The 24752-nt window shown below is 46.6% G+C and overlaps 1 protein-coding gene across 1 annotated transcript in view; it reads left to right on the top strand.

The window, feature by feature from the left end:
* BTBD2 (BTB domain containing 2) overlaps positions 1 to 24752 on the top strand; it is a 59921-nt gene that overhangs the window by 24783 nt on the left and 10386 nt on the right. The window contains 2 exon segments of the mRNA XM_037824053.1: positions 16840 to 16959; positions 21641 to 21797. Coding sequence (XP_037679981.1) covers positions 16840 to 16959; positions 21641 to 21797 — 277 coding nt within the window.

Raw genomic sequence — 24752 nt, 5'->3', positions numbered from 1 at the left:
TTTATGGACTTAAGACTGTAGCTGTGTAACCAAATAAACCCCCTTTTATAAAAGCCAATCCATCTCTGGTGTTTTGCGTTCCAGCAGCATTAGCAAACTGGAACAGGTGGCTCCCATTTTTTGGCAGTTGTGAATAATGCTGCCACAAACATCGGTGTGCAGATGTCTATTCGAATCCCTCCTTTCGGATCGTCTGTATATACCTGCAATTGGGATTGCCAGGTCATATAGATTCTATGGGTTTTTTTCTGAGGAACCACCAAACTATTTTCTGCAGTGGCTGCACCATTTTACATTCCCACCAGCAATGTGTGAGTTCATTTTTCCCACAGCCTCTCCAACATCTGTTATCTCCCATTTTAAAAATAATAGCCATTCTAGTGGGTGTGAAATGGTATCTCATTGTGGTTTTGATTTGCATTGTCTTGATGGCTAGTGAGTTTGAGCGTCCTTTCATTGGCCATTTGGATATCTTAATTGGAGAAATGTCTATTCAAGACTTTCCCCCATTTTAAAAATTGGGTTGTGTGTCTTTTTTTGCTGTTGAGATGAGAAGTTTCTTTATAAGTTCTGGTTAGTAAACCCTTATCAGATGTATGGTTTCCAAATATTTTCTCCCATTCTGTAGGTTGTCTTTTTACTTTCTTGATAAAGTCGTTGGATGCACAAAAGGTTTTAATTTTGATCAAGTGCCATTTATCCATTTTTTCTTTTGTTGCTCATGCTTCTATTGTAAAGTCTAAGAAATCACCACCTAACACGAGGTTCTGAAGATGTTTCCCTGTGTTTTCCTCTTGGAGTGTCATAGTTTCTTTTTTTTTTTTTAATTCTTTTTTTTAATTCTTATATTCATTTTATTGAGATATATTCACATACCACGCAGTCATACAAAACAAATCATACATTTGATTGTTCATAGTACCATTACATAGTTGTACATTCATCACCAAAATCAATCCCTGACACCTTCATTACCACACACACAAAAATAACAAGAATAATAATTAAAGTGAAAAAGAGCAATTAAAGTAAAAAAGAACACTGGGTGCCTTTGTCTGTTTGTTTGTTTGTTTGTTTCCCCCATTTTTCTACTCATCCATCCATAAACTAAACAAAGGGGAGTGTGGTCCTTATGGCTTTCCCAATCCCATTGTCACCCCTCATAAGCTACATTTTTATACAACTGTCTTCAAGATTCATGATTTCTGGGTAGTTTATTTCTTATAATTAGGTCTTTGATCCTTTTTGCGTGAATGTTTGTATGTGGTGTGAGGTAGGAGTGCCCTTCATTCTTGTGTATGTGGAGACCATGTGTTGGAGAGACTATTCTCTCCCAACCGGGTGGGCTCACCTGTCAAAGATCAGTTGGCCAAATGAGTGCGGGCTGATTTCTGAGCTCTCAGTTCGGCTCCATTGGTCCGTATGTCTGACCTGTGCCAGTCCCGTGCCGTTTCAATCACTGTAGCTTTGTACAGCATTCCTCGGAGATACGCAGGTTCAGTTTCAAACCACCTCAGTCAGATGAATGTCACAGTAACGCGAGTCACACCGATCGTCTGGTTTCCCAGCGCACATAGAAGTCATGTTTGCACTACACTGTAGTCCTTAAGTGTGCACTAGCGTTCTAGCTAAGAAGACACTGCACACGCCCCAGTTAAATGTGACACCGTGAGCACACGCTGTTGGGAGAAGGGCGCTGAGCGACTCGTTTCACGCGGGGTTGCCATGGGCCTTCGGTTTCTAAAAAATGCGTATCTGCGGAGTGCAACAAGGCAAGGGTTGCCCGTAATGAGCTGTAAAATCAGGAGGTGTGAGACCTCACACTGTTCTTTTCCAAGATGTTTTTGGCTATTCCAGGCCACTGTCCTTTCTGTATGAATTTGATGGTTGGTTTTTCTGCTTTTGTGAAGTCTATTGGAATTTTGATTGGAATTGCATTGAATTTGTAGATCCTTTGGGTAAAATAGACATCTTAGCAATATTTAATCTTCCAGTCTGTGAACATGGAGTGTCTTTCCATTTATTTAGGTCGTCGTAGCTTCTTTCAGCAATTTTTATTCTTTTCCATGTACAAGTCCTTTGCATCCTTGGTTCAGTTTATTCTCACGTATTTGATTCTTTTAGTTAATGTAAATTATTTTTTTTCTTGCTTACCTTTTTGGATTGTCCTCCCGGTGTATAGGAACACCACTGATTTTTGCATGTTGGCCTTGTATCCTGCCACTTCGCTGTATTCATTTATCAATCAGCTCTGGGAGCTTTGTGGTAGATTTTTCAGGATTTTCTGTGTAAAGGATCATGCCACCTGCAATTAGGGAGAGTTTTACCTTTTCTTTTCCAATCTGGAAGCCTTTTATTTCTCTTTCTTGCCTAACAGCTCTGGCAGAACTTCCAGTACAGTGTTGAATGCAGTGCTGGCAGTGGGCATCCTCGTCTCGTTCCTGATCTTAGGGGGAAGCTTTCGGTCGCTCCCCATTGATTGTGGTGTTAGCTGTGGGTTGTCCATCTATGTCTTTTATTGTGTTGAGGAAGTTACCATCTCTTCCTCGTTTTCAAAGTGTTTTTTCAAGAAGGGATACTGGATTTTGTTACATGCCTTTTTTCATCAACTGAGATCATCGTGTGTTTTTTTCCCCTTCCTTCTATTAATATGATGTATCACATTAACAGATTTTCTTCTGTTGAACCACCCTTGCATACCAGCCATAAATCCCACTCCATCATGGGTTATATAATTCTTTTTTTTTTTTTTTGTAAACAGAGTTTTTTACAAATATAAAGTTAGGCACCTTCAAAGCTATCATTCTAATAAAGGCACTCACTGAATTAAACAAAACATTTTTTAAATATTTTTAACAGTGTATAAATACATTCACAAAATAATCTGTTGATAAAAGACTCCAGCAAAGTTTCCAGTACTGCATCAGAAGGTGGCAGATCCCCGTAACAGTTGGAGGCTGGTTCAGTTTACACTGACTTACATTCCTTTAAGAAATGCCATCCATACAGATGCACGATTTACAATATCCCTGTAATAGAAAGAAAGAAAGAGATTCCTAAAATAAAATGTTTCAGGCACTTATTATGCCGAGTATTTAAAATGTTACTGCACTACGACATCAGAACGATCCTCTCTCAGGGTAAAGGAGAGAGCTCATTAGGCCTGGGCCCCTGAAGGGCATCCAGGAATTCCAAAGAGCAGTCTGGCTTTCCTATCCCTAAAATAAATCAGCGGCAGCCATCTCTAGGTTTCCCTTAAACAAACTACAGAGAGTCTGCTGGTATTAACTGGGCCTCAAGTACATAACCTTTTGCAAATAAAAATAAACAAAATTTTAGAAAGTAATTAACGCCACTGACCCAAATTGGGTTTTAACTTGCTTGTGTGCATCTAGGATAAGCTGTTTCACCACGAAGTACATAGTCAGTTGAAAAATTAACAATTATTTCTAAGTTAAACATAAGCCAAAGGGCATACTCTTAGCATGGAAAGAAAACTTCCTTCTGGAAATAATCTACAGGAATAATGTGTAAATGCATAGAGCTTTGAGATAGACTGAGAACTTCTTCTAGGAATAACTAGAGATCAGAATGCAGAGGTCTCCGTCACTCTTGTGTACAAACGCACATGCTTTCCTGGACGTGGGACTTGTGTGCTCGCTTCACACCTGCCGGAGCCACGCAGGTGAGCACCTCGGAGCGGCACACCCGCAGTAACCACTGCCCGGAGAGAGCGCCGAAGGCAGAGCTCACCTGCGGCACCGGACAGGTGACGAGTCCTGGCGAAAGAGTCTCAATTCGGCCTCTGAGACGGTTTTGTCCCCTGGAGGGGAAGCCTGCCTGCCTCTTTCCGTCTTCATCAATACGATCCCACCGTTAGTCTTCCGATGACAGTCTTCACTGCCCCAAAGCCACGTGACAACAACAAGGTAATCGCTGCCAACAGGCAATCAAGCTGCTCCCAACAGTCCACGGCTGCACCGACTCGAAAGAATGCGTGGAAAAATGACGCTGCGGGTGTCTGATTTTGGATTTTGGGGGCGTATTTGTAGTCTTCTCTTCAGCATCAAATGGTGAAACATCTTTCCGTGGCAACGTGGCAACCCTGCCTGGAATAATTCTTTCAATTATTGAGCTGTTGGATTTTGGTTTGCTGGTATTTGTTGAGAATTTTTGTTTCTATATTCATAGGAAATACTGGTTTGTGGTTTCCTTTTCTCGTGGTATCTTCATCTGGTATTAGAAAGATGTTGGCCTCATTGAATCAGTTAGGGAGTGTTCCCTTCTCGCCAACTTTTTGGAAGAGTTTGAGCAGGATTGGTGTTGATTTTTCTTGGAATGTTTGGTAAAATTCACCTGGAAAGCTGTCTGTTCCTGGGCCTTTCTTTGTTGGGAGGTTTTCGATGACTGATTAGATCTCTTCACTAGTTATTGGTTTGTTGGGGTCTTTGGTTCTTCCTGAGTCAGTGTCAGTGGCTTGTGTGTTTCTAGGAATTTGTCCATTTGATCTAGGTCTTCTCATTTGTTGGCACACAGTTGTTCATAGTATCTTCTTACAATGCTTTTTTTTCTGTGGAGTTGGTAGTAATATTCCCCCTTTCATTTCTGATTTTAGTTGTGACCTCTTTCTTTCATTCTATACAAAGTTTTGTTGACTTTATTGATCTTTTCAGAGGGTCAACTTTTTTCTAAATGCAATTTCGTTGAGATATATTCACACACCATATAAAGAGTACACAATCAGTAGTTCACAGTGTCATCATATAGTTGTGCTTTCATCGCCACAATCAATTTTAGAACATTTTCATTACTCAGAAATAAAGAAAAAAATGAAAAAGGATACCCAAAATGTTCCATACCCTTTATTCCTCCCCCCATTATTTATGTATTTGTCTTTATTTTATTACTCATCTGCCCATACACTGGATAAAGGGTGTGTCAGTCACAAGGTTTTCACAACCACACAGTCACACAATAAAAGCTGTAGAGTGATACAGTTGTCATCAGAATCAAGGCTACTGGATTACAGTTCAACAGATTCAGGTATCATCTTCTAGCTCTTCTAATACACTGGAAACTGAAAAGGAGTATCTGTGTAGTGCATAAGTATAACCACCAGAATGACCTCTCAATTGTATCTGAAATCTCTTAGCCACTGAAACTGTATTTTGTTTCATTTCTCTTCCCTTTTTCGTTCAGGAAGGCTTTCTCAATCCCATGACACCAGGCCAGGCTTATCCCTGGGAGTCATGTCCCATATGGGGGGGAGGGCAGTGGTTTTATTCGCAGAGTTGGCTGAGAGAGAGAGGTCACATCTGAGCAACAAAAGAGGTTCTCTGGGGGGGAACTCTTAGGGATAATTGTAAGTAGGCTCAGCTTCTCCTCTGTAGTAACAAGCTTCATAAGGGCAAGTCCCGAGATAGAGGGCTTGACTTACTAAACTGGGAGTCCTTAAGCTTGCGAGGATACCAGGAATCCCCAGGTGAGAAAGTTTAATATTTCCACATTTTTCCCCAGTCCCTCAAGGGGACTTTGCAAATACTTGTTTATTTTCTGCCCAAAATGCTCTGGGATGTATTGGGACATTACATTTACCTCATTCTCTATTCTAGGTTCCGTGTAATTATGTTGTTTAAATAAACTGAACATACAGGTTAAATTAGATAGTGTGCTACAGAGCATACAAATTTTGTGCCAAATGAACATCTCTTAAATAACAGTTAAAACTCAAAAATTGATGAGACTGCTGTAGGACCTTGCAATCTAGGGACCATTACCGTAAGCCTTCTGTTGATAGCATGTGCTCTCAGATTCAGTTCTCAGAGTTTATATATCATAGTTAGTCCATATGAGTGAGGCGTTAAAATGTTTGTCTTTTCATTTCTGGCACATTTGACTCAAAAAGCTGTACCCAAGGTCCATTCACCTAGTTGCATGTCTGACAGCTTCATTCCTTGTAAAGGATCAACTTTTGATTATTGATTCTCTCTATTGTGTTTCTATTCTCTATTTCATTTATCTCCACTCTATCTTTATTATTTCCTTCCTAATGCTCACTTTGCATTTAGTTTGCTCTTTGTTTTCTAGATCCTCCAGTTGTGCGGTCAGTTTCTGATTTGACATCTTTCTTCTTTTTTGATGTGAGCATTTAGAGCTGTAACTCTGCCTCCCAGCCCTGCCTTTGCTGCATGTCTTAAGTTTGGGTATGTTGTGTTTTCGTTTTCATTCTCCTCAAGATCTGTCCTAAATTCATTTGTAATTTCTTCTTTGACCCTTTGTTTAAGAGTGTGTTGTTTAATTTCCACATTTGTGAATTTTCCAGTCCCTCTCTGTTATTCATTCTAGCTTCATTCCATTGTGGTTGAAAAAGAAGTCATTGTATGATTTCAGTATTTTTGAATCTATTGAGCCTCATTTTGTGCCCTAACATGTGGTCTGTCTTGGACAGTCACCCACCAGCCCTGGGGAAGGTATGTGTTCTGCTCTTGAGTGACGTGCTCTGTACATGTCTTTCGGGTCCAGCTGGGTTAGAATGTCCCTCGAGTCTTCTGTTTCCTTATGGATCTTCGGTCTGGGTGTTCTATTCATTGTTGAACGCCGTGTTTTGGCGTCTCCTACTATTAGTGTGTAACTGTCCACTTCTCCCTTCAAATCTGTTAGGTGCATATGTATTTATAATTGTTATTTCTTCTTATTAGACTGACCCCTTTATCAGCATAGTGTCCTTCTTTGTCCCATGTAGTAGATTTTGACTTAATGTCTATTTTTTCTGGTGTTAGATTATCCACCCCGGCTCCCTTTTGGTTGCTCTTTGCATGGAATGTATTCCCGATTATTTAATTTTTTGTATTGTACAATTTTAGTCCCTTCTTATTTCTTTCTAACTATACATATATTGTCTTTGCAGTTATTATGGGGCTAAAATACAACAGTTATTATGGGGCTAAAATACAACATGTTAAACCCTGAACAGTCACGTTTGATTGGACTCCAGCTTGCTTTCAGTAGCACACACAAACTGTGTTCCTTTCCCCCTCCATCTCCCCACCTTTTTGTTCTTGTCATAAATCACATTTTTGTACATTGTGCGTCCAGAACCATAGGTTCATCATTACTTTTCATTCATTTGCATTTTAGCCTGTGTGGGACATAAGAAGTGGAGCTATATGCCGAATATCACAATACAGTGGTTCTGGCACTTATCGTTGCCCATATGGCTCCCTTTCCCGGAGGTTTTTATCTCTTTGTTCTGCTTGGATCCACTGTCTCGTGTCCTTTCTTTTCGGTCTGAGGAACGCCCTTCAGCACTGCTTGTAGGGCAGGTCAGGTGGTGACAGACCCCTCAGCTTTTGTTTATCTGGGAATGTCTTACCCTCTCCCTCATTTTTGAAAGAAAGTCCAGCTGGATTTAAAATTCTTGGTGGGCATTTTTCTTTCGGCCTCTTAAATATTCAGTCTCAATTCCTTCTTGCCCGTATGGTTTCTGAGGAGAAACAGGAACTTAATCTTACTGGGATTCCCTTGCACATCACACATTGCTTTCTCTCATGGCCTTCAGGACGCCCCCCCTTGTCCTCAGCTTCCGCGGTTTGATTGTTATATATCTGGGCTGCTACCGCTGGATGGTTTCCTTCAAGTTTGTCCTGTGTGGGGTTTGTCTGACTTCTAGAATATGCATATTTGTTTCTTTTGTTAAATTTGGGGAATTTTCTGCTTTTGTTTGCTTGAATATTCCCTCTGCCCCTTTCTGCCTTTATTCTCCTCCTGGGACCCCCATAATACATATGTTAGTGCATGTGATGGTGTCCCGCAGGCCTCTTAGGCTGTTTTCGCTTCCTGAAAATTCTTCTCCTTTCTGCGCCTCAGCCTTAATCCTTTCCATTTCTTGTCTTCTAGTTCACCGATTCTTTCCTCTGCCAGCTCCACCCTGCTGTTGACACCCTCAGGGGACTCTCATTTGCTGTTGTGATCTTCAGCTCCAGTATTTGTTTCATTCCTGCCGGGGCCCAGACCCAGTTCGTGATGCGCACGCGTCAGCCCTGCCACGAGACTGAGAAACACTCCAGGCACGGGAGGGGACATGGATTTATTAGGACTTACGACCAGGAGGGGTCTCCGGTGGTGGTGCTCCCCAGAGGGGCGGGAGAGCAGGGGCAACATACGTCTGGTTTTACAGGGAAGACCGTCCATGCAGTGTGAGGACATCGGGCTGTGGTGGTCACTAAGGGTTTACAGCTATGACACAGTCAGTGCCGTTTTCCATCCGTGATGACAATCCTCTCCCGCCGGGGACGTGGTTTTCCTTCTGACCTTTGTCCCGGCTATGCAGGCTGTATTGTGCCTGGCTGCAGCTCCGCTCCCGTTTAGGATGGGGTCCAGGCCTGGGACCCCCAGTTCCTTCTGGAAACTTCTGTCTCCTTGTTGAGACTCTCATGTTGTTCATTCAATGTTCTCCTCGTGTGCTTTACTTCCTTCCCTGTGTTTTCCTTCATCTCCTTGAGTATGTTGAGTATCATTTTTTTAAAGTCTCGGTGAAGTCCAAAGGCTTGTCTTCTTCATTGATGGGTTCTGGATTTTTATCTTGTTCCTTTGGATGGGCTGTCATTTCTTTTTTCTTTCTCTCGTCATCTTTTGTTGCACACTGTACATTTTAATATCTTAAAGCATTTGCTCTGATTCTTAGTCCCTGATCTGTCTGTCCTTTCCGTGTGTATCCAGCTCCCGATGTGACTGAGATTTCCTTGAGCATCAGGAGCTGACATAAACAAACAGGCCAAAGCAAAAAGCACCCTTCACAGTCTTTGCACACTGGCTGTGCTCCGGCTGATGAGTTCCTGCAGAGCTCAGCCCTCCTGTCGGAGAGCAGCCCGAGGCGAACGTGCAGAGCCCCGTCCTCTGTCTCATCGGAGCCGCTGTGGAGCCGCGGGGCCTGCTTCCCCGGCCCGTGCCTGCCCATGGCCTTGGGGGCTCCCTGTTCACAGCTGAAGGGAACTCAGATGCCCTCTCTGCTCCCTTTGAAGTAGCCGCTCCCCCCTCCTGGGCGCCCTGCTGTGTGACCTAATGCAGTTCGTCCTTTGTCCCAGGCCACTGCGCCTTGTTTCCTACCCTGCTCGAGCTGTCTGCAAGGCCTTGGGGGAAGTTCTGGGATGTGAGCCCCAGTCCTGCTTCCTGGTTCATCCTCTCAGGCTTCCCCAGTAGGCTGGCCCCAACGCACAGGCACCCAGCACGCGTGTCGGGGTTGCTCTGCTCCCTCGGGCCGGCTCCACACTGTGCCGGGGACGAGATGGGGGGCAGCAGGGGCACAGGAGTGTTTCCTGAAAACATAGGCGTGCTTTCAGGTTGCTTTTTCTTGGTCGGTTACTGCAGCCCTTTAACTCATGCCTGAAGTTTTGCAGAAGACGGCTCTGCCAGTTTTTGCTAGTTGTTCAAGGATTCTCTCGGGGGGGGGGTGGCACTCTGGGGTGTCTTCTGCTGCCGTCTTGGTCGACCAGAAGCCCCCGCGCCCCCCAGCACCTGCTCCTGTTGGGGCTCCCTGTACGAGACATGTTGCTTCTTTCTTTCACTTTTCAGGCTGTTGTCTTTGGCATTCAACAGTTGGATTACAAAGTGTCCGGCTGTCAACTTTTCTACGTTTATCCTGCTTGGAGTCTGTTGAGATTCTTGGATGGGTGTAGTCCTGCTTTTCATTACATTTGGTACGTTTTCAGCCATTAATTCTTTGAATATTCTTTCTGCCTCTTTTTCTCCTTCTCTCTCTGGGACTCCCGTCATTCATACATCAATGCACGTGACGGTGTCCGCCAGGTCTTGTAGGCTCTGTTCATTTGTCTTCATTCTTTTTCCTCTCTGCCCCTGAGACTGAATGATGTCATTCAGGGAGGTCTTTTTACTTCAGCTACTGTGGTCATCACCTTCGGTATTTCTCTTTGGCTCCTTTTTATAATTTCTACCTCTCTATTGAAATGCTCAATTTGTTCACACTTAATTTTCCTGATATTCTAAATTTCCTTTAATTCTTTGTTCATTTTTGACTTTACCTCTTTGGGACCATTTTAAAAACATCTTTGGTATATGCAAAGTCTGCTCGTCTTCACTGACAGTTTCTGAATTTTTATCTTATTATTTGGATGGGCAGTCATTTCCTGTTCCTTTGTTTGTCTTGGAATCTTTTGTTGCATGCTGTACATTTTAATATTTTAATGTGTTAACTCTGAGATTTAGTCCTCTGGGGATCTGTTCCTTAACTTTGTACCTGGACAGTGATATGACAGAGATTTCTTTGCATGTCAGAAACAAATAAAAACAAACAAACCAAAACATAAAACTTCTGTCACCGTCTTTGTAGATCTGCTCTGTGTTGACTGGTGCTCCTCTTCAGAGCTTACCCTCCTAACAACGAACCTTAAGGACAGCCTGAGGCAAGCGTGCAGGGTCCTCTCCGGTGTTTTCTGAGCCTGCGTCTTGTCTTGGGCGTGCACTCATTGCCTTTCAGCTCTCACTTTTCTGTAAATGTCTTACTTTCTCTTTCACTGTTAAAAGATAATTTTGCCAGACAGAGAATTCTTGGCTGACAGTTTTTGTTTGTTTGTTTAAGTACTTTAAAAATGTCCTTCCACTGCCTGTGGACTCCAAGGTTTCTGGTGAGAAACCCACTCTTCATCTTATTGGGGATCCCTTTTGAGTGACAAGTTGCTCCTCTCCCGCTGCTTTCAAAACCCTCTCCCTGCTTTGAATTTTGACAATTTCTCTATAACGTGTCTTGGTGGAGATGTCTCAGAGTCTGTCCTGCTTGGAGTTCACTGGGTTTCCTGGGTGTGTATATTCATGTCTTTATCAGATTTGGGAAGTTCTCGGCCATCGTTTTCAAATACTTTTCCTGCCCCTTTGTCTCTCATCCTCCTGGGGCGCCAGTGATGCATGTGTTGTTTTGCTTGATGGTGTCCACAGGCCCCGCAGGCTCTGTCTGTTTTTCTTCATTCTCTTTTCTTTCCGCTCCTCACGCTACATCGTTTGAACTCTCGTCTTCTCCCTGTTCAGATCTGCTGCTGAATCTGCTTTACAAGTTTCACATTTGTTATTGTACTTTGCACCCCAATTTTTGCTTGGTTCCTGTTTCTAATTTACATCTCTTAATTTTGTTCAGATGCCGTTTTCCTAATTTTCTTTAGTTCTTTGTATCTGGAGTCCTTTAAGCTCATTGAACATATTCAATATGGTTGATTCAAAATTTTGTCTGATAATTCCTCTGGGATGGTTTCTGGCAAGTTCTCTTTTTCCTGTGTTTGGGACATACTTTTCTGTTTCTTCATGTGTTTTGTAATTTTTTGTTGATAACCAGACGTTCTGAGTGTCATGTTGACGTAACCCTGGAAATCTAGCTCTCGCACCCCTCTGGGATGCTAGGTGTGTTTGTCGTCGTTGTCCCTTGGGCACTGGAGCCATCAGTTTGTTACTTTGGCAACTATTTTTGCTCCCAAGTGAGGGATGGAGACAAAAGAGGAAAAGAAGGGACCTGCCTCTTTAGGACCCCTAGGCTGCTTTTGCCCGAAGGGCAGGAACAATGGCTGCCGGGGGCGGCCCCCAGCACCCAGCAGGAGCTGGTCCAGGGCAGCGGTGGGCAGTCTGACCCCACACTGGATCTGGAGGCCTTGGTCCACACCGCACACCCCACCCTGGCAGCTGCTTGGAGGGAGACTGTTCTAGTTTGCTAATGCTGCGGAATGCAAAACACCAGAGATGGATTGGCTTTTATAAAGGGGGATTATTTGGCTACACAGTTACTGTCTTAAGGCCATAAAGTGTCCAAGGTAACACACCAGCAATTGGGCACCTTCACTGGAGGATGGCCAATGGTGTCCGGAAAACCTCTGTTAGCTGGGAAGGCACGTGGCTGGCGTCTGCCCCAACTTCTGGGTTCAAAATGGCTTTCTCCCAGGAAGCTCCTCTCTAGCAAGCTTGCTCCTCTTCAGAACGTCACTCACAGCTGCACTGAGTTCCTTCTCTCTGAGTCAGCTCATTTATATGGCTCCACTGATCAAGGCCCACCCCAAATGGGTGGGGCCACGCCTCCATGGGAACATCTCATCAGAGTCATCACCCACAGCTGGGTGGGGCACATTCCAAGCAAATCTAATCAGCACCAAAACGTCTGCCCCACAAAACTACATCAGAGATATTGGCGTTTGGGGGACACAGTACATTCAAACTGGCACAGAGACCCACCGATGTTTCCCGGTCACCAGCCCCCCAGCTCCTCCTGGTGCTGCATCTGCTCCACTGGACGCCAGAGCTCCAGGACGGCAGATCCACGCAGCTCCTGCCCGGCCAGCGATGTTCCCGCAGAGGGACTGACTCCGGAGCCCCCACGCCGCCGTCTTCCCCCGTCTCCAGGTGGCTTTCTTCATGATTTTTTGCTCACCCGGTTGCTGCAGCTGTGAAACGGCTTCTGGGGGCTTGGAGAAAGACGGCCCTGCTGGTGTTTCTCCTGTAGGGTGCTCTGTCGGGGACGGGCCTGGGGCATCTCTCGCCGTCTGACCCCAGTTCAGGCTCCTCCCCTTCAACTTGCATATTTTACGTATTTTCCTAGAAAATCTCCCACTTCATCTGGATTTTCAAGTTTGTTGGTATGCCGTTTTCTTAAAACTCTTATTGTCTTGCTTGGGATTTTTAAAAGCCCAGAATCTGTAGTTGGAGCCCCCGTCTCATTCATGCCAGATGATGTGTTTGTTTCTTCTTTATCTTTCATCAAATTTATAACAGTGTCTCTGTTTTCAAAGAACCAGCTCATGGTTTACCTATTAATCAGGCCCTGGACCTTTAAGGCTGCAGTCTGAATTTTTTAAAAGAAATTAACTTTTCTTTATCTTCTCTCTCTCTCTCTCTTTCTCTTTCTTTTTCTTGTTACTTTTGGTTTTAGTTTTTTTTCCCCTAAGTGCTTGAGTTGTATGCTTATTTTATTTTCAATTCTTCATGAATTTCAGTGAAAGTATTTAAGATTAAGAATTTTCTTCTGAGGGCAACTTTTGCCTCGTCCCGGGCTTTGACATGAAGTGTTCTCAGTGTCCATTTCTGAAGTCTGTCATTTTAATTTCAGTTTGCTCTTCAACAAAGTCTTTCTAAGGGATACTTGTTTTTTTATTAAATCATATTTTTTTATTGTAGAATATAACATATACACATAAAAGTGATAACTCTCATGTGCAATTTAACAGGTAACTAGAATGCAAATTTCAAAGACTATCATGGGGCACAATTCCAAGTTTCAATTATTTCCTTATTATGAAATATAACACAAACAAAAAGGTAATATCTTTCGAAGTATGACTTAACAAGTAGTTGTATAGGAAATTTCCAGAGTTGTTATGAGTTACAGTACCACAGTTTCAGTTATTTCCTTATTGTGAAATATATATACAAAAAGGCATCACTTTCAAATTACAATTTAACAAGTAGCTATAGAGCAAATTCCAAAGGGTGCTGTGGGTTACAGTTCCACCATTTCAGTTCTTTCCTTCTGGCTATTCTAGTACCCTAGCAACTAAGAAAAGGAAAATTATATAGAGATTCAGTGTTCATTATCCTTTGTTAAATTCCATCTTGTCTGTTGCTGCCCCTTCCTCAGTTTAATCACTTTCCTGATCCTCAGGGATGTCTAGGCAGTGACCATCCCAACCTGTTCATGTTGAAAAGGGGTGTCAACTTTATGGGAAAAGGGGACACATCTGGTTGATGTTCTTGAAGAGGCTATTGCCTCTGGGTTTTGGGACTTAGCTGGCACAGGAGTTCTCTGGAAGATTTAAGTTTCTGAAGAATAAACTTAGTGAGTGAAATTTTATAGAGTCTCAGATAGGAATTTAGATATTCTTTAGGGTTTTCGGGAGCACAGTTGACTTGTGCTTATCACGCTGTGGCCATTTGGCAGATCTAGGTGAAGCTTGCATAGGAGTAACCTCCAGGACAGCCTCTGACTCTATTTGAAATCTCTTAGCCACTAAAACCTTATTTTGTTGCCTTTCTTTTCCCCCTTTTGGTCAAAAAGGCATTCTCAACCCCTCGATGCCAGGGTCGGGTTCATTCCCAGGATCCATATTTCACGTCGCCAGGAGGACTCATTCATCTTGGGGGTCCTGTCCCACGTCAGGAGGAGGGTGATGAATTTACTTGCAGAGTTGGGCCTAGAGAGAGAAAATCCACATTTGAATAACAAAAGAGGTTCTCTGGAGGTGACTCCTGGGCATAATTATAGGTGGGCTCAGCCTCCCCTTTACAACTGTAAGTTTTACCCGAGCAAGCCTCAAGATCAAGGGCTTAACTTATAAAGTAGTGGGTCCCTAAGTTCACACAGCATATGGTATGTCCATGATAACCCATCCATATCTCACACTGTCATCACTTAGTTGTACAATCTCATCACTCTTCATTTTAAACAATTCTCATGACCCAAAACATCTTGTAGCTCTTGTCAGCCCTTAATTATTTGTCCCGAATATTTGTGTGGTACTAGCATGGGATTCCTATTAATTATAGTCCCTAGTAGGCAATATGTAGATTTTTCCCATATACCCTTCTGTTGTCAACTCTCCGTACTAGTGTCATACCTTAGAAGTATATCATGCAAGCACCTGTCTACATTTGTGGAGCTGATCTGTGGGAAACACACCTTTAAACAACCCTTTTCAATCCTATTTGCCTTCAATACAGCTCTGATACTTATAATCCCATTAACAAACAATCATCATCGCTATCCATTACTATACCTTTGAATTCACCATCATTAACATATCTGAATATGTTAGATTATCATTCCCCCTCACCAGCTGTTAGGGTTTGCTAATGCTGCCGTTATGCAAAATACCAGAGATGGATTGGCTTTTATAAAGGGCGTTTATTTGATTAGTCTTAAAGCCATTAAGTATCCAAGATAAGGCATCAACTACAGGGTACCTTCACTGGAGGATGGCCAATGGTGTCTGGAAAACCTGTCAGCTGGGAAGGCACGTGGCTGGCGTCTGCTGATCCTGGTTGTGTTCCAGCTCCTCGCTCAGCTCCTGTGCATTCTTCAAAATGTTGCTCTTGGGGCATTTTGTCCTCTCTCAGCTTCTCTGGAGCAAACACTGGGCTCGCATCTCCAAAGTGTCAGCAAAAGTCTGCTTTCAGCAGCCGTCTTCAAAATGTCTCTCTAAGTTGCAGCTCTGCTGAGCTCCTTCTGTGTGAGCTTATGTAGTGCTCCGGTAAACTAATCAAGGCCCACCCCGAATGGGTGGGTAACACCTCCAGGAAGTTATCCAAAGTTCTCGCCCACAGTCGATGGAGTCACATCTCCATGGAAACACTCAAAGGATTCCAACCAAATGAACACTAATATGTCTGCCCCCACAAGATTGCGTCAGAGAACATGGTGTTTTGGGGGACATGGTACATCCAAGCCGGCACAGTGTCCATAATGCTTTCTGCACCTGTCATTTGGAACTCCCCTGGAAGGAAGGGCTGCCCCTTCTCCCTTACGTATCATTTGTTTGGTTCCTCAGTTACACCGTCAGGACCCGTGGGTATTTATTTCATCCTTTGGGTCACAACCCAGCGCTCTCGTTTTTTATTCTGTTGCTGACGTTGACCCAGATGTGGCCCTAATGGGAGTCCCTTTGCATCGGCTCCTGGACCCTCCTGATGTTTCCCCGTTGGTTCTGGAGTGAGCTGCCCACGACGGGGTGTCCTGCGCAGGAAGAGCACACACCTCCGCCTCCTTCCGTGCTTGGCAGCCACGACTCCTGGGCCTCGATCCCTGCCCCGCACCCCAGACTCTGCTCCCACCCCCTTCCTGCTTCTCTCATGGGGAAACTGCTCCCCGATCCCGGGGCACACACGACGGGGTGCCAGGCAGGCTCCCCCCTCCTGGGAAGGCATGGTTCCGCCCGAGTCCGCGCTCAGTTCCCAGCCGCAGCCAGCCTTCCGGAGCTGCCCAGGCTCTCCCCTCCCCCTGCCCTTGGGGCTCCGATTGCAGTGTCCCCGGGGAGCCCCTGGGTCCACTGACCCCCCAGAGACACTGTGTCCCCTCATCACCTGATGTGCTGATGTCCCAGGAGGCTGCACACGTCTCAGTTCACACACTGAGTAGGGGAGGAGGTGAACCCCAGGGGCTGGGTTTTGTCCCAAGTAACGGTGTGGGTTCCCGCCACGGCAGGGTTGGTATTTAGAACCAGGTCGTTCTCTGGGGGGGCGTCCCGGGCACTGGGGGGTGTTGGGCAGAGTCCCTGGCTCCCCCCACTCACTGCCAGGAGCCCTCCCCATCGTGATACGCACAAACGCCCCGACTGCCTGTGTCCCCTGGGCGGTCTCCGGTGAGGGGACCCTGCCTGGCAGGTTGGGGTTTCCTGCCCAGGTCGAGTCCGTGGGTGGTCGGCGGTGGGTGGGCTGCAGCGGGCGGGCTTGGGGGCGGCTGGGGAGGGCTGGGAGGCGCTGCGCGCTTTGCCCCGGTGTCGGGCCCGAATGAGGGGCCAGTGAGAGGGGAGGGGGTGGGGTGGGGACCCAGGGGGGTGCGGGGCCGACCGAGCGAGAGGGGAAGGCTGGGCCATGCACCCCCAGGGGCAGGGACGGGGGTGGGTGGTGCCTGCTGGGGAGGGAGGGAAGGAATATGGGGTGGCGGGGAGGAGGCAGCCTTTGGGGACTCCCTGCCGCGGTTGCTCTTGGTCTCCCCAATCACCTCCTCTCCCGGATCCTTTCTCTGAGGCCCCCGGCACCCTCCAGGCAGCCCAGCGGGGAGGGTGGGGGTCCCGCAGGGCCCCTCGTGAGTGGGAGGGGCGGGGGGGCACCGGGCTGACGGAGGGTCTCTCGCGCCGGCAGGTTCGTGCTGGCCGTGGGCAGCGCCGTCTTCGACGCCATGTTCAACGGGGGGATGGCCACGACGTCCACGGAGATCGAGCTGCCCGACGTGGAGCCCGCCGCCTTCCTGGCCCTGCTCAAGTGAGCCCGGGGTGGGGGGGCAGGATGTGGGGGCGGGGAGGGGCTGGGGGCCAGGGTGCAGGTGTCCGAGGCCAGGCCTGGGCCGTCCTTCCAGAAGCTGCTTGGTCTCTGGCTCATTCTACACCTGATGTTTTAAGAAATGAGGAAACATGACCCGGTTCTGCCGGACCCCGGCCTCCCTTCTCGGGTGCGGCTCATTTCCTGGCCTCCTTCCGTCCGTGCGTCCCCATGTCTGAGTCCCCATCTCCGGGTGGCGTTGCGTCCTGAGGCCCTGGGGACTGGGACTCCAGCACACCTTTGGGGGACGCCACCCCTTTTCTGTTCTCCGTGGTTTGAGGTGCACTTCGTGCCCCGTACCGTTCACCCCCGTACGGCCTGTGCTGCTGCGGCCTGGACGTCTGCTCCGATGGTGCAGCCACACGACTCTGTAACCCCAGAGCCCCGACCAGCCCAGAAGCAAATCCCTGCCATGGGCTGGGGTGGGTGTTTCCGCTCCGTGGTCACCTCTGGCCGTGCACCTACCTGGATGGGCAGCGGCCTCGGGCCCTGGTCGCCGGCTGGCTGCTGAGAAGGCTCTGCCCTTTGCACTCCCCCCCGGGCGTGCAAGGGTCCTGCCGTGGGGCTCTGGACTCACCCGTGATGGTTGCCATCAGCCGTCGCTCTCTGGGCCCCCCTCGGTGCCAGTTGTGACGACCGCAGGTGCCCACACGTCGCCCGTTCCTACCAACAGGAGGCTGGAGAAACAGCCGGGACGACCGCGGCGGTTCACACCCTCCCCAGTTTGCACAAGGCGAGTCGGGATTCGATTTCTGGAGACAGGTCGTCTTCTTCAGACTCCCCTCTTCCGTTAACACTTTATTTTACACGTTTGATCAGCTAGTACTTTGAGTGGCTCTATAAGAATTACGCTTTTCCTTTGAGCAAAAAGCTCGTTGAAGAGAAATGTGCCTTTGGTGCACCCTGTTTAGAGGGGCCCAGGCTGGGGTCCCCCGACTGCACTGCCCTCAGCCTGCCATCGTGGGGGCTGGAGTCGGGATTGGGCTTCCGGCTGTTTCTCAGAGTGGCCCCCGAGCGGCACACACCCCTTCAGGAGTCCCCTCCTCCCTGGACGGGGGCTTCCGTCCATCCATGTCCGAGGGCCTCGGTGTGGGCGGGGGTAAGCCGGCTGCAGCCACCGGGGCCCAGGACCCCGTGCTCGGGGCCTCCAGTGGCCACGCGTGTTCTAGAGCTCACGGTCACCCGGCTGGCTCCTCCCGCAGGCTCCGGGGGCTTCTGTGTCCCGGCCCCTCCTGGCTCCGGGAGGTGCCGCGTTCCCAGGCCCCTCCTGGCCCTCCTCTCTCCCCACAGCGTCCGTCGGCATCCTGCGCCTCCCATAAGGACCCTGTGGTGCCACGTTTGTATCGTTCTGTCTGTCTGTCCGTCCGTCAGTCCGTTTTCTGAACCTTTGAGTGTAACCCTTCCCTGCACATTTGCTAAGAACAGGGACGTCCACTCCGCAGCCACCTTCGGGGCAGTGGTCACATTCACGCACTCTAACGCTGATAGAAAGCGCACAGGCCACTTTCTGGGTTTCCCACATGCCCCGGCAACGTGCCTTTGAGCCTCGTCTCCTCTCTTGCCGGGTCCCCACCAGGATCACAAATCCCATTTCGTTGTCATCGTCTCTTTGCTCACTATTTCTTTTTTCATTTTAACTGTAGAAACATCCAAACAACATAAACTTTCCCAGCCCAGTGTCCGCCGAGCTCCACACTTGGTCCTGGCATAGAATTCTCTCAGTCACCATGAGACCAGGCTTCCTGGCGTTGTGCTGAGGAGTTTCACATCTGCGTTCGCGAGGGACATTGGTCTGTAGTTTTCTTTCCTGTGGTGTCTTCAGCTGGCTCTGGTGTCAGGGTGATGCCCCACGGAATGAACAAAGGGTGCTCCCTCCTCAGTTTTTGGAAAGAGGCCGAGCAGAGTTGGCGTTAGTTCTTCTTGGAATGTTCTGTAACATTCCCCCGTGGGGCCGTCCGGCCCTGGGCTTTTCTTTTTGGGAGGTTTCTAATGACTGTTTACCAGTTATCAGTCTGTTGGGGTCTCCTCTTCCTTCCAGAGTCAGTTCAAGGCAGTTTGTGTTTCTCAGAATTTGTTTCATCGACGTTGGATAATTTGTTGACATTCAGTGGTTGATCCTTTTTATTTCTGTGGGGTTGGTAGTAATGCCCCCCCTTTCCTTTCTGATATTATTTCCATTGTCTCTCCATTTATATTTGTCAGTATAGCTAAAGGTTTGTCGATTTTTAGAAGTGCAGTTTTATTGAGATGTTTTCACACACCACAGACCCATGTGAAGTCTGCAGTCACTGGCTCCCAGTATCATCACATGGTTGTGCATACAGCCCCAATACTCCAGAAAAGAAATAAAAATAAAAAAACAACCCCACATCCGCCCATTCCCCTTTTCCCCCCTATTATTGACCCATGGCATTGGGGTGGTTCATGTGTTACTGTTGGTGAAAGAAAATAGTATTAAAATATTACTGTTAACTGTAGTCCACAGTTTGTAATAGGTGCATTTCCCCCCCTTAAACCCCTCTACTATAACTCCTTGTAATAGTGGTACAATTTCTTCCAATTTATGAAAGAACTTTTTAATATTTGTACAGTTCATCCTGGACATCGTCCACTACAAGAGTCACTGTTATACGTTCCCATGTTTTAACCTTCAGCTTCCTCCTGGTGACGTACGTGACTCTAAACTTCCCCTTCGCCCCCCACTCGCTCACCATCCGGCACTATTAGTTATTCTCACAACAGCGTGCGCCCGTCACCTCTGTCCGTTTCCAGACGCTTAAGTTCACACTAGTTAAACATTCTGCACATATTAAGCAACCACTCCCCATTCTTTAGCCTCATTCGCTATCCCGGTAACTGTATTCTTACTTTATGTCTATGAGTTTACGTATTGTAATTAGTTTGTATTAGTGAGATCATAATCTGTATCCTTTTGTGTCTGACTTATTTCACTTAACATAATGTCCTCAAAGTTCATCCATGTTGTTTTGTGCTTCAGGACTGCCTTCCTTCTAATGGCTGAACAATACTCCATCGTATGTATATTCTGCATTTTGTTTATCCATTTATTGGTTAATGGACCCTTGGGCTGTTTACTTCTTTTGGCAATTGTGACTAAGGCCACCATGAGCACCAGAGTGCAGATGTCTGTTCACCACCTGACTTGCAGATGTTCAGGGTATATACCGAGTACTGGGACTGCCGGGTCGGAAAGCAGCTCTATACTGAGCTTCCTGAGGAACCACCAAACCATCCTCCACGGCGGCTGCACCGTCTTACACTCCCACGGGCGGTGATACGTGTCCCAGTTTCTCCACGTCCTCTCCAGCATTTGTATTTCCCTGTTTATTTGATGGCAGCCATTCTAATGGATGTGAGACGGTATCTCAGCGTGGTTTTGATTTGCATTTCCCTAATAGCAAGTTGAAGATGAGCATCTTTTCATGTGCCTTTTAGGCATTTATATTTCCTCACTGGAAAAAATGTCTATTCATGTCTGTCCATCTTTTAACTTTTTTTTTGTCTTTTTATTGTTGAGTTGTAGTCATTCTTTATATATTCTGGATATCAAACCCTTATCAGAGATGTGGTTTCCAAATACTTTCTCCCATTGAGTCGGCTGCCTTCTCACCCTTTCGACAGAGTCCTTGGAAGCACTGAAGAATTCGATTTTGAGTTAGTCCTGTTTATCTGTTTTCACTTTTGTTGCTTGTGCTTTCGGTGTAAGGTCTAAGAAATTTCTGCCTATCACGAGATCTTCAAGATGCTTCCCTACACTGTCTCCTTGAGTTTTATGGCACTGCCTCTTATATTGAGGTCTTTGATCCATTGGAGTTAGTTTTTGTGTGGGGTGTGAGGAAGGGGTCCTCTTTCGTTCTTTTGGATGTGGATATCCAGCTCTCCCAGCCCCACTGGTTGAAGAGACTGCTCTGTCCCAGCTGCGTGGAGTTGGGAGCCTTGTCAAAAAACAACTAATCATAGCTCTGAGAGTGTATTTCTGAACTCGGAATTTGATTCCGTTGCCTGTCTTTATGCGGGTACCTGCTGTTTTGACCACTTGGCTAGCTCATTACTGGTGGACAGAAACACCGTTGATTTTTGTGTGTTGATCTTGTGTCCTACCACTGTGCTGAACTGATTAGCTCAAGGAGCTTTGCTGTTTTTTCTGATTTTCTAAATATAGGATCATGTCATCTGCAAATAGTGACAGTTTTACATCTTCCTTTTCAATTTGGATGTCTTTTATTTCCTTTCCTTGTCTAATCGCTGTGGCTAGAACTTCTGTCGCAATGTTGAATCACAGCGGTGACAGCGGGCACCCTTGCCTTGTTCGCGATCTTGGAGGGAAGGCTTTCGGTCTCTCACCGTTGAGTACAGCGTTAGCTGTGGGTTTTCCACATATGCCCTTTGTCACGCTGAGGAAGTTTCCTTCCAGAACCCACAGCTAACGGGTCTGTAGGTTTTATTCCACGTGCTCTGGAGACACGTCCCGGGGTCTGCTGAGACGGTGTACTGCTGCAGGTGGGCTGTGGCCTCTTGCTCGTTCCGGGCCCAGAGCTTTGCTGCGCTGCGTCCCCGGGTCAGCCACGGCCCCTGACTCACGGCCGCCTCCCGCCTCCCCCAGGTTCCTCTACTCCGACGAGGTTCAGATCGGCCCCGAGACAGTCATGACGACCCTGTACACAGCCAAGAAGTACGCCGTGCCCGCCCTGGAGGCCCACTGTGTGGAGTTCCTCAAGAAGAATCTCCGCGCCGACAATGCCTTCATGCTGCTCACCCAGGTGAGAGTTCAACCAGGTGAGGAGAGTTCACCCAGGTGAGATGAATTCACCCAGGTGAGAATACACCCAAGGGAGATGAGTTCACCCAGGTGAGAATACACCCAAGGGAGATGAATTCACCCAGGTGAGGGAATTCCCAAGTGAGAGTTCACCCAGGTGAGGAGAGTTCACACAGGTGAGAGTTCACCCAGTTGAGATGCGTTCACACAGGCGAGAGTTCACACAGATGACATGAGTTCACCCAGGTGAGAGTACACCCAGGTGAGCTGAGTCCACACAGGTGAGATGAGTTCATCCAAGTGACATGAGTCCACCCAGGTGAGAGTTCACCCACGTGAGATGAGTTCACACAAGTGCGCGTTCACCCAGGTGAGATGAGTTCACCCAGGTGAGATGAGTTCACCCAGGTGAGATGAGTTCACCCAGGTGAGATGAGTTCACTCAGGTGGGGAGTTCACCCAGGTGAAGAGTTTACCCAGGTGAAGGTTGACCTGGAAATAGTACCTAAGCTTAATCACATTAAAAGTAACACAGGGCTCTGGTGGCCGTGGGGCTGGGCCAGCCAGGTGGCACCTCCTGTCCCGGGACCCAGCCTCTCCCTGTCCCTCCACGTGAGCCCACTGTGCCGGGACCGAGCCCAAGGGGGTCAGTCCTGCGGCCGAGACTCTGCCTGGCAGAGCCCATGAAGATGTGTGTGGTTCTCAGACGCGGGCTGATAATGTTGGGCAGGATACATGATTACGTCTTTGGTAGACTTGTGTCAGTAATTAGGAAAAGATACCAAGGAAGCCAGTCTTCCCTCAATTTAGTTCATCAGTCTTTAAAAGAAAATTAAATATAGACATTTTACTGGATCAGTAGCTCTTTTGGAGCATAAAAGCATGTGCTTTGATGAGCAGTCAATATATAATATAGTAGCTGGAGTTAACCACGCTTAGCATAGACCTAATTAAGCACAGCAGTTGGTCTCAGTTATATCTAAAGGTAATTATGAATTACAGGTTTCCTTTACCAGATTTAAACTAGATTTTTGAATCTAAGGGATTTGAACTATCCTTAGCTCCCAGAGCTGTAACTTTTATTTGAATCTAGTTTTCAGTGATCAAAAATAACTGCAATTACTTTGAGCGCATGATCCAAATGATGGTCACCGAGGACTGAAATCACCCTGTAACAGGAATATTTACTGCATATCCCGTCTGTAATTTCTCAGAAGGGCTAACGATGACTAGAACTGTTAAACCTCTGCACCCCTCTGTGACAGCCCTGCCCGTGGTCTCTTGATGCAACCGAGGTGTAAAGCACGACTTTGTCAAAACCATTATGGTTTCCAGTAAACCAGAAATAGGATAGTAGTTGATTTCTATCTTGTATTTGTAGCCTGGGTTTTACCACCAAAATGTAATTTTCACAGGTTGGTTCCTCACAAGTAAAACGAAGGCACCGTACATTGAAATACTTCTTGTTAGAAATTTGTCATGTCAAGCAATGTTTTAGCATTGAAAGTTCCATTGGCCAGTATGCATTTTGGAATATTTCAAAGAGGTCAGCAAATAAAATATTACATGAATTAAAAAAAAAAAAAAGTAACCCAGAAGGATCACAGTGAACAGAGTGCCAGGATTTTGCACAAAGGCGGTTTCCGGCCGGGCGGGGACTCCGGGAAGTGTGGGCTCGGCCCGTCTTGTGTGCAGTGCTGCGGCCGCACATACGTCCACACCAGCACCGCCCCGGCCTCCCAGCGCCACATCCTCGCCAGCACTTGTTATTGTCTGGTTTTCCTTCCACAATAACTGCAGTCTCGCTGTGGTTTTGAGTCGCATTTCCCTGCGGCTGATGAGGCCGGGCATCTCTCCATGGACTGATCGGCCATTTGAATATCTCCTTTGGAGAAATGTGTATTCAAGTCTGTGGCCCACTTTTTAATTGGGTTGCTTGTCTCTTTGTTGGTCAATTTGTAGGAGCTCTTTATAGATTTTATTATCAAGTATATGATTTGCAGCTATTTTCTCCCATTCTGTAGGTTGCCATCACTTTCTTGATAATTTCCTTCGATTCCCAGGAATTTTTAATTTTGATGAAAGCAAATGTATCTGCTTTTTCTTCTGTTGCTTGTGCTTTTGGTGTCACATCTAAGAATCTGTTGCTTGTGGCCATGTCCTGAAGATAGTTCCGTATGTTGTATTCTAAGAGTTTTATGGTTTTAGCTTTTATGTATTTCGGCCATTGATCTATTTTCGGTTAATTCTTTTATACAGTTGATGATGATCCAAGGTTATTTTGTTTAAGGGCCCCTTGTAATTTCATATGAATTTGAAGATCAGCTTTTTTATTTCTGCAAAAAGGCTGGTGGAATTTCGATAGGGATTGCCCTGAATTTGTAGATCGCTTTAGGCGCTGTTGACATGTTAACAGTATTAAGTCTTCTAATCCATGAGCCTGGACGTCCTTCCGTTTGTTTAGGCCTTCAGTTTCTTTCAGTGACGTTTTGTAGTTTTCAGTGTACAAGTCTTTGACCTCCTTGGTTAAATTTATTCCTAGGTACCCTAATCTTTTGGATGCTGTTATAAATAGAGTTGTTTTCTCGATTCCTTTTGGGATAGCCTGCTGCTGGTTTATAGAAACACTGCCCGTCTTTGCGTGTTGGTCTTGTATCATGGAACTCTGCCAGATTTGTTCATTAGCTTGTGTAACTTTCTGTGCATTCTTTGGGACCGTGTAAGGGTTTTTAACTTTAAAATAATGGGAATTTATCGGTTCACAGTTTTGAAGCTAGGAGAAGTCCGGAATTGACACGTGAGGTGATGCTTTCTCCCTGAAGATTGGCATCCCGGGGCCAGCTGCTGGGAACACTTGGTCCGTGGCTTTTCTGTCCCGTGGCAATGTGCATGGCGATGTCTTTTCTTTCCTCCTCCTGGTTTCGTTGACTTCCAGCCTCTCCCAGTGGCTTTCTGC

Source organism: Choloepus didactylus (genome assembly GCF_015220235.1).
Source record: "Choloepus didactylus isolate mChoDid1 chromosome 25 unlocalized genomic scaffold, mChoDid1.pri SUPER_25_unloc1, whole genome shotgun sequence".
In the NCBI taxonomy this organism is placed as follows: Eukaryota; Metazoa; Chordata; class Mammalia; order Pilosa; family Megalonychidae; genus Choloepus; species Choloepus didactylus.
The sequence above is the reverse complement of the archived record's forward strand: the minus strand, read 5'-3'. Positions and strand labels throughout refer to the sequence as shown.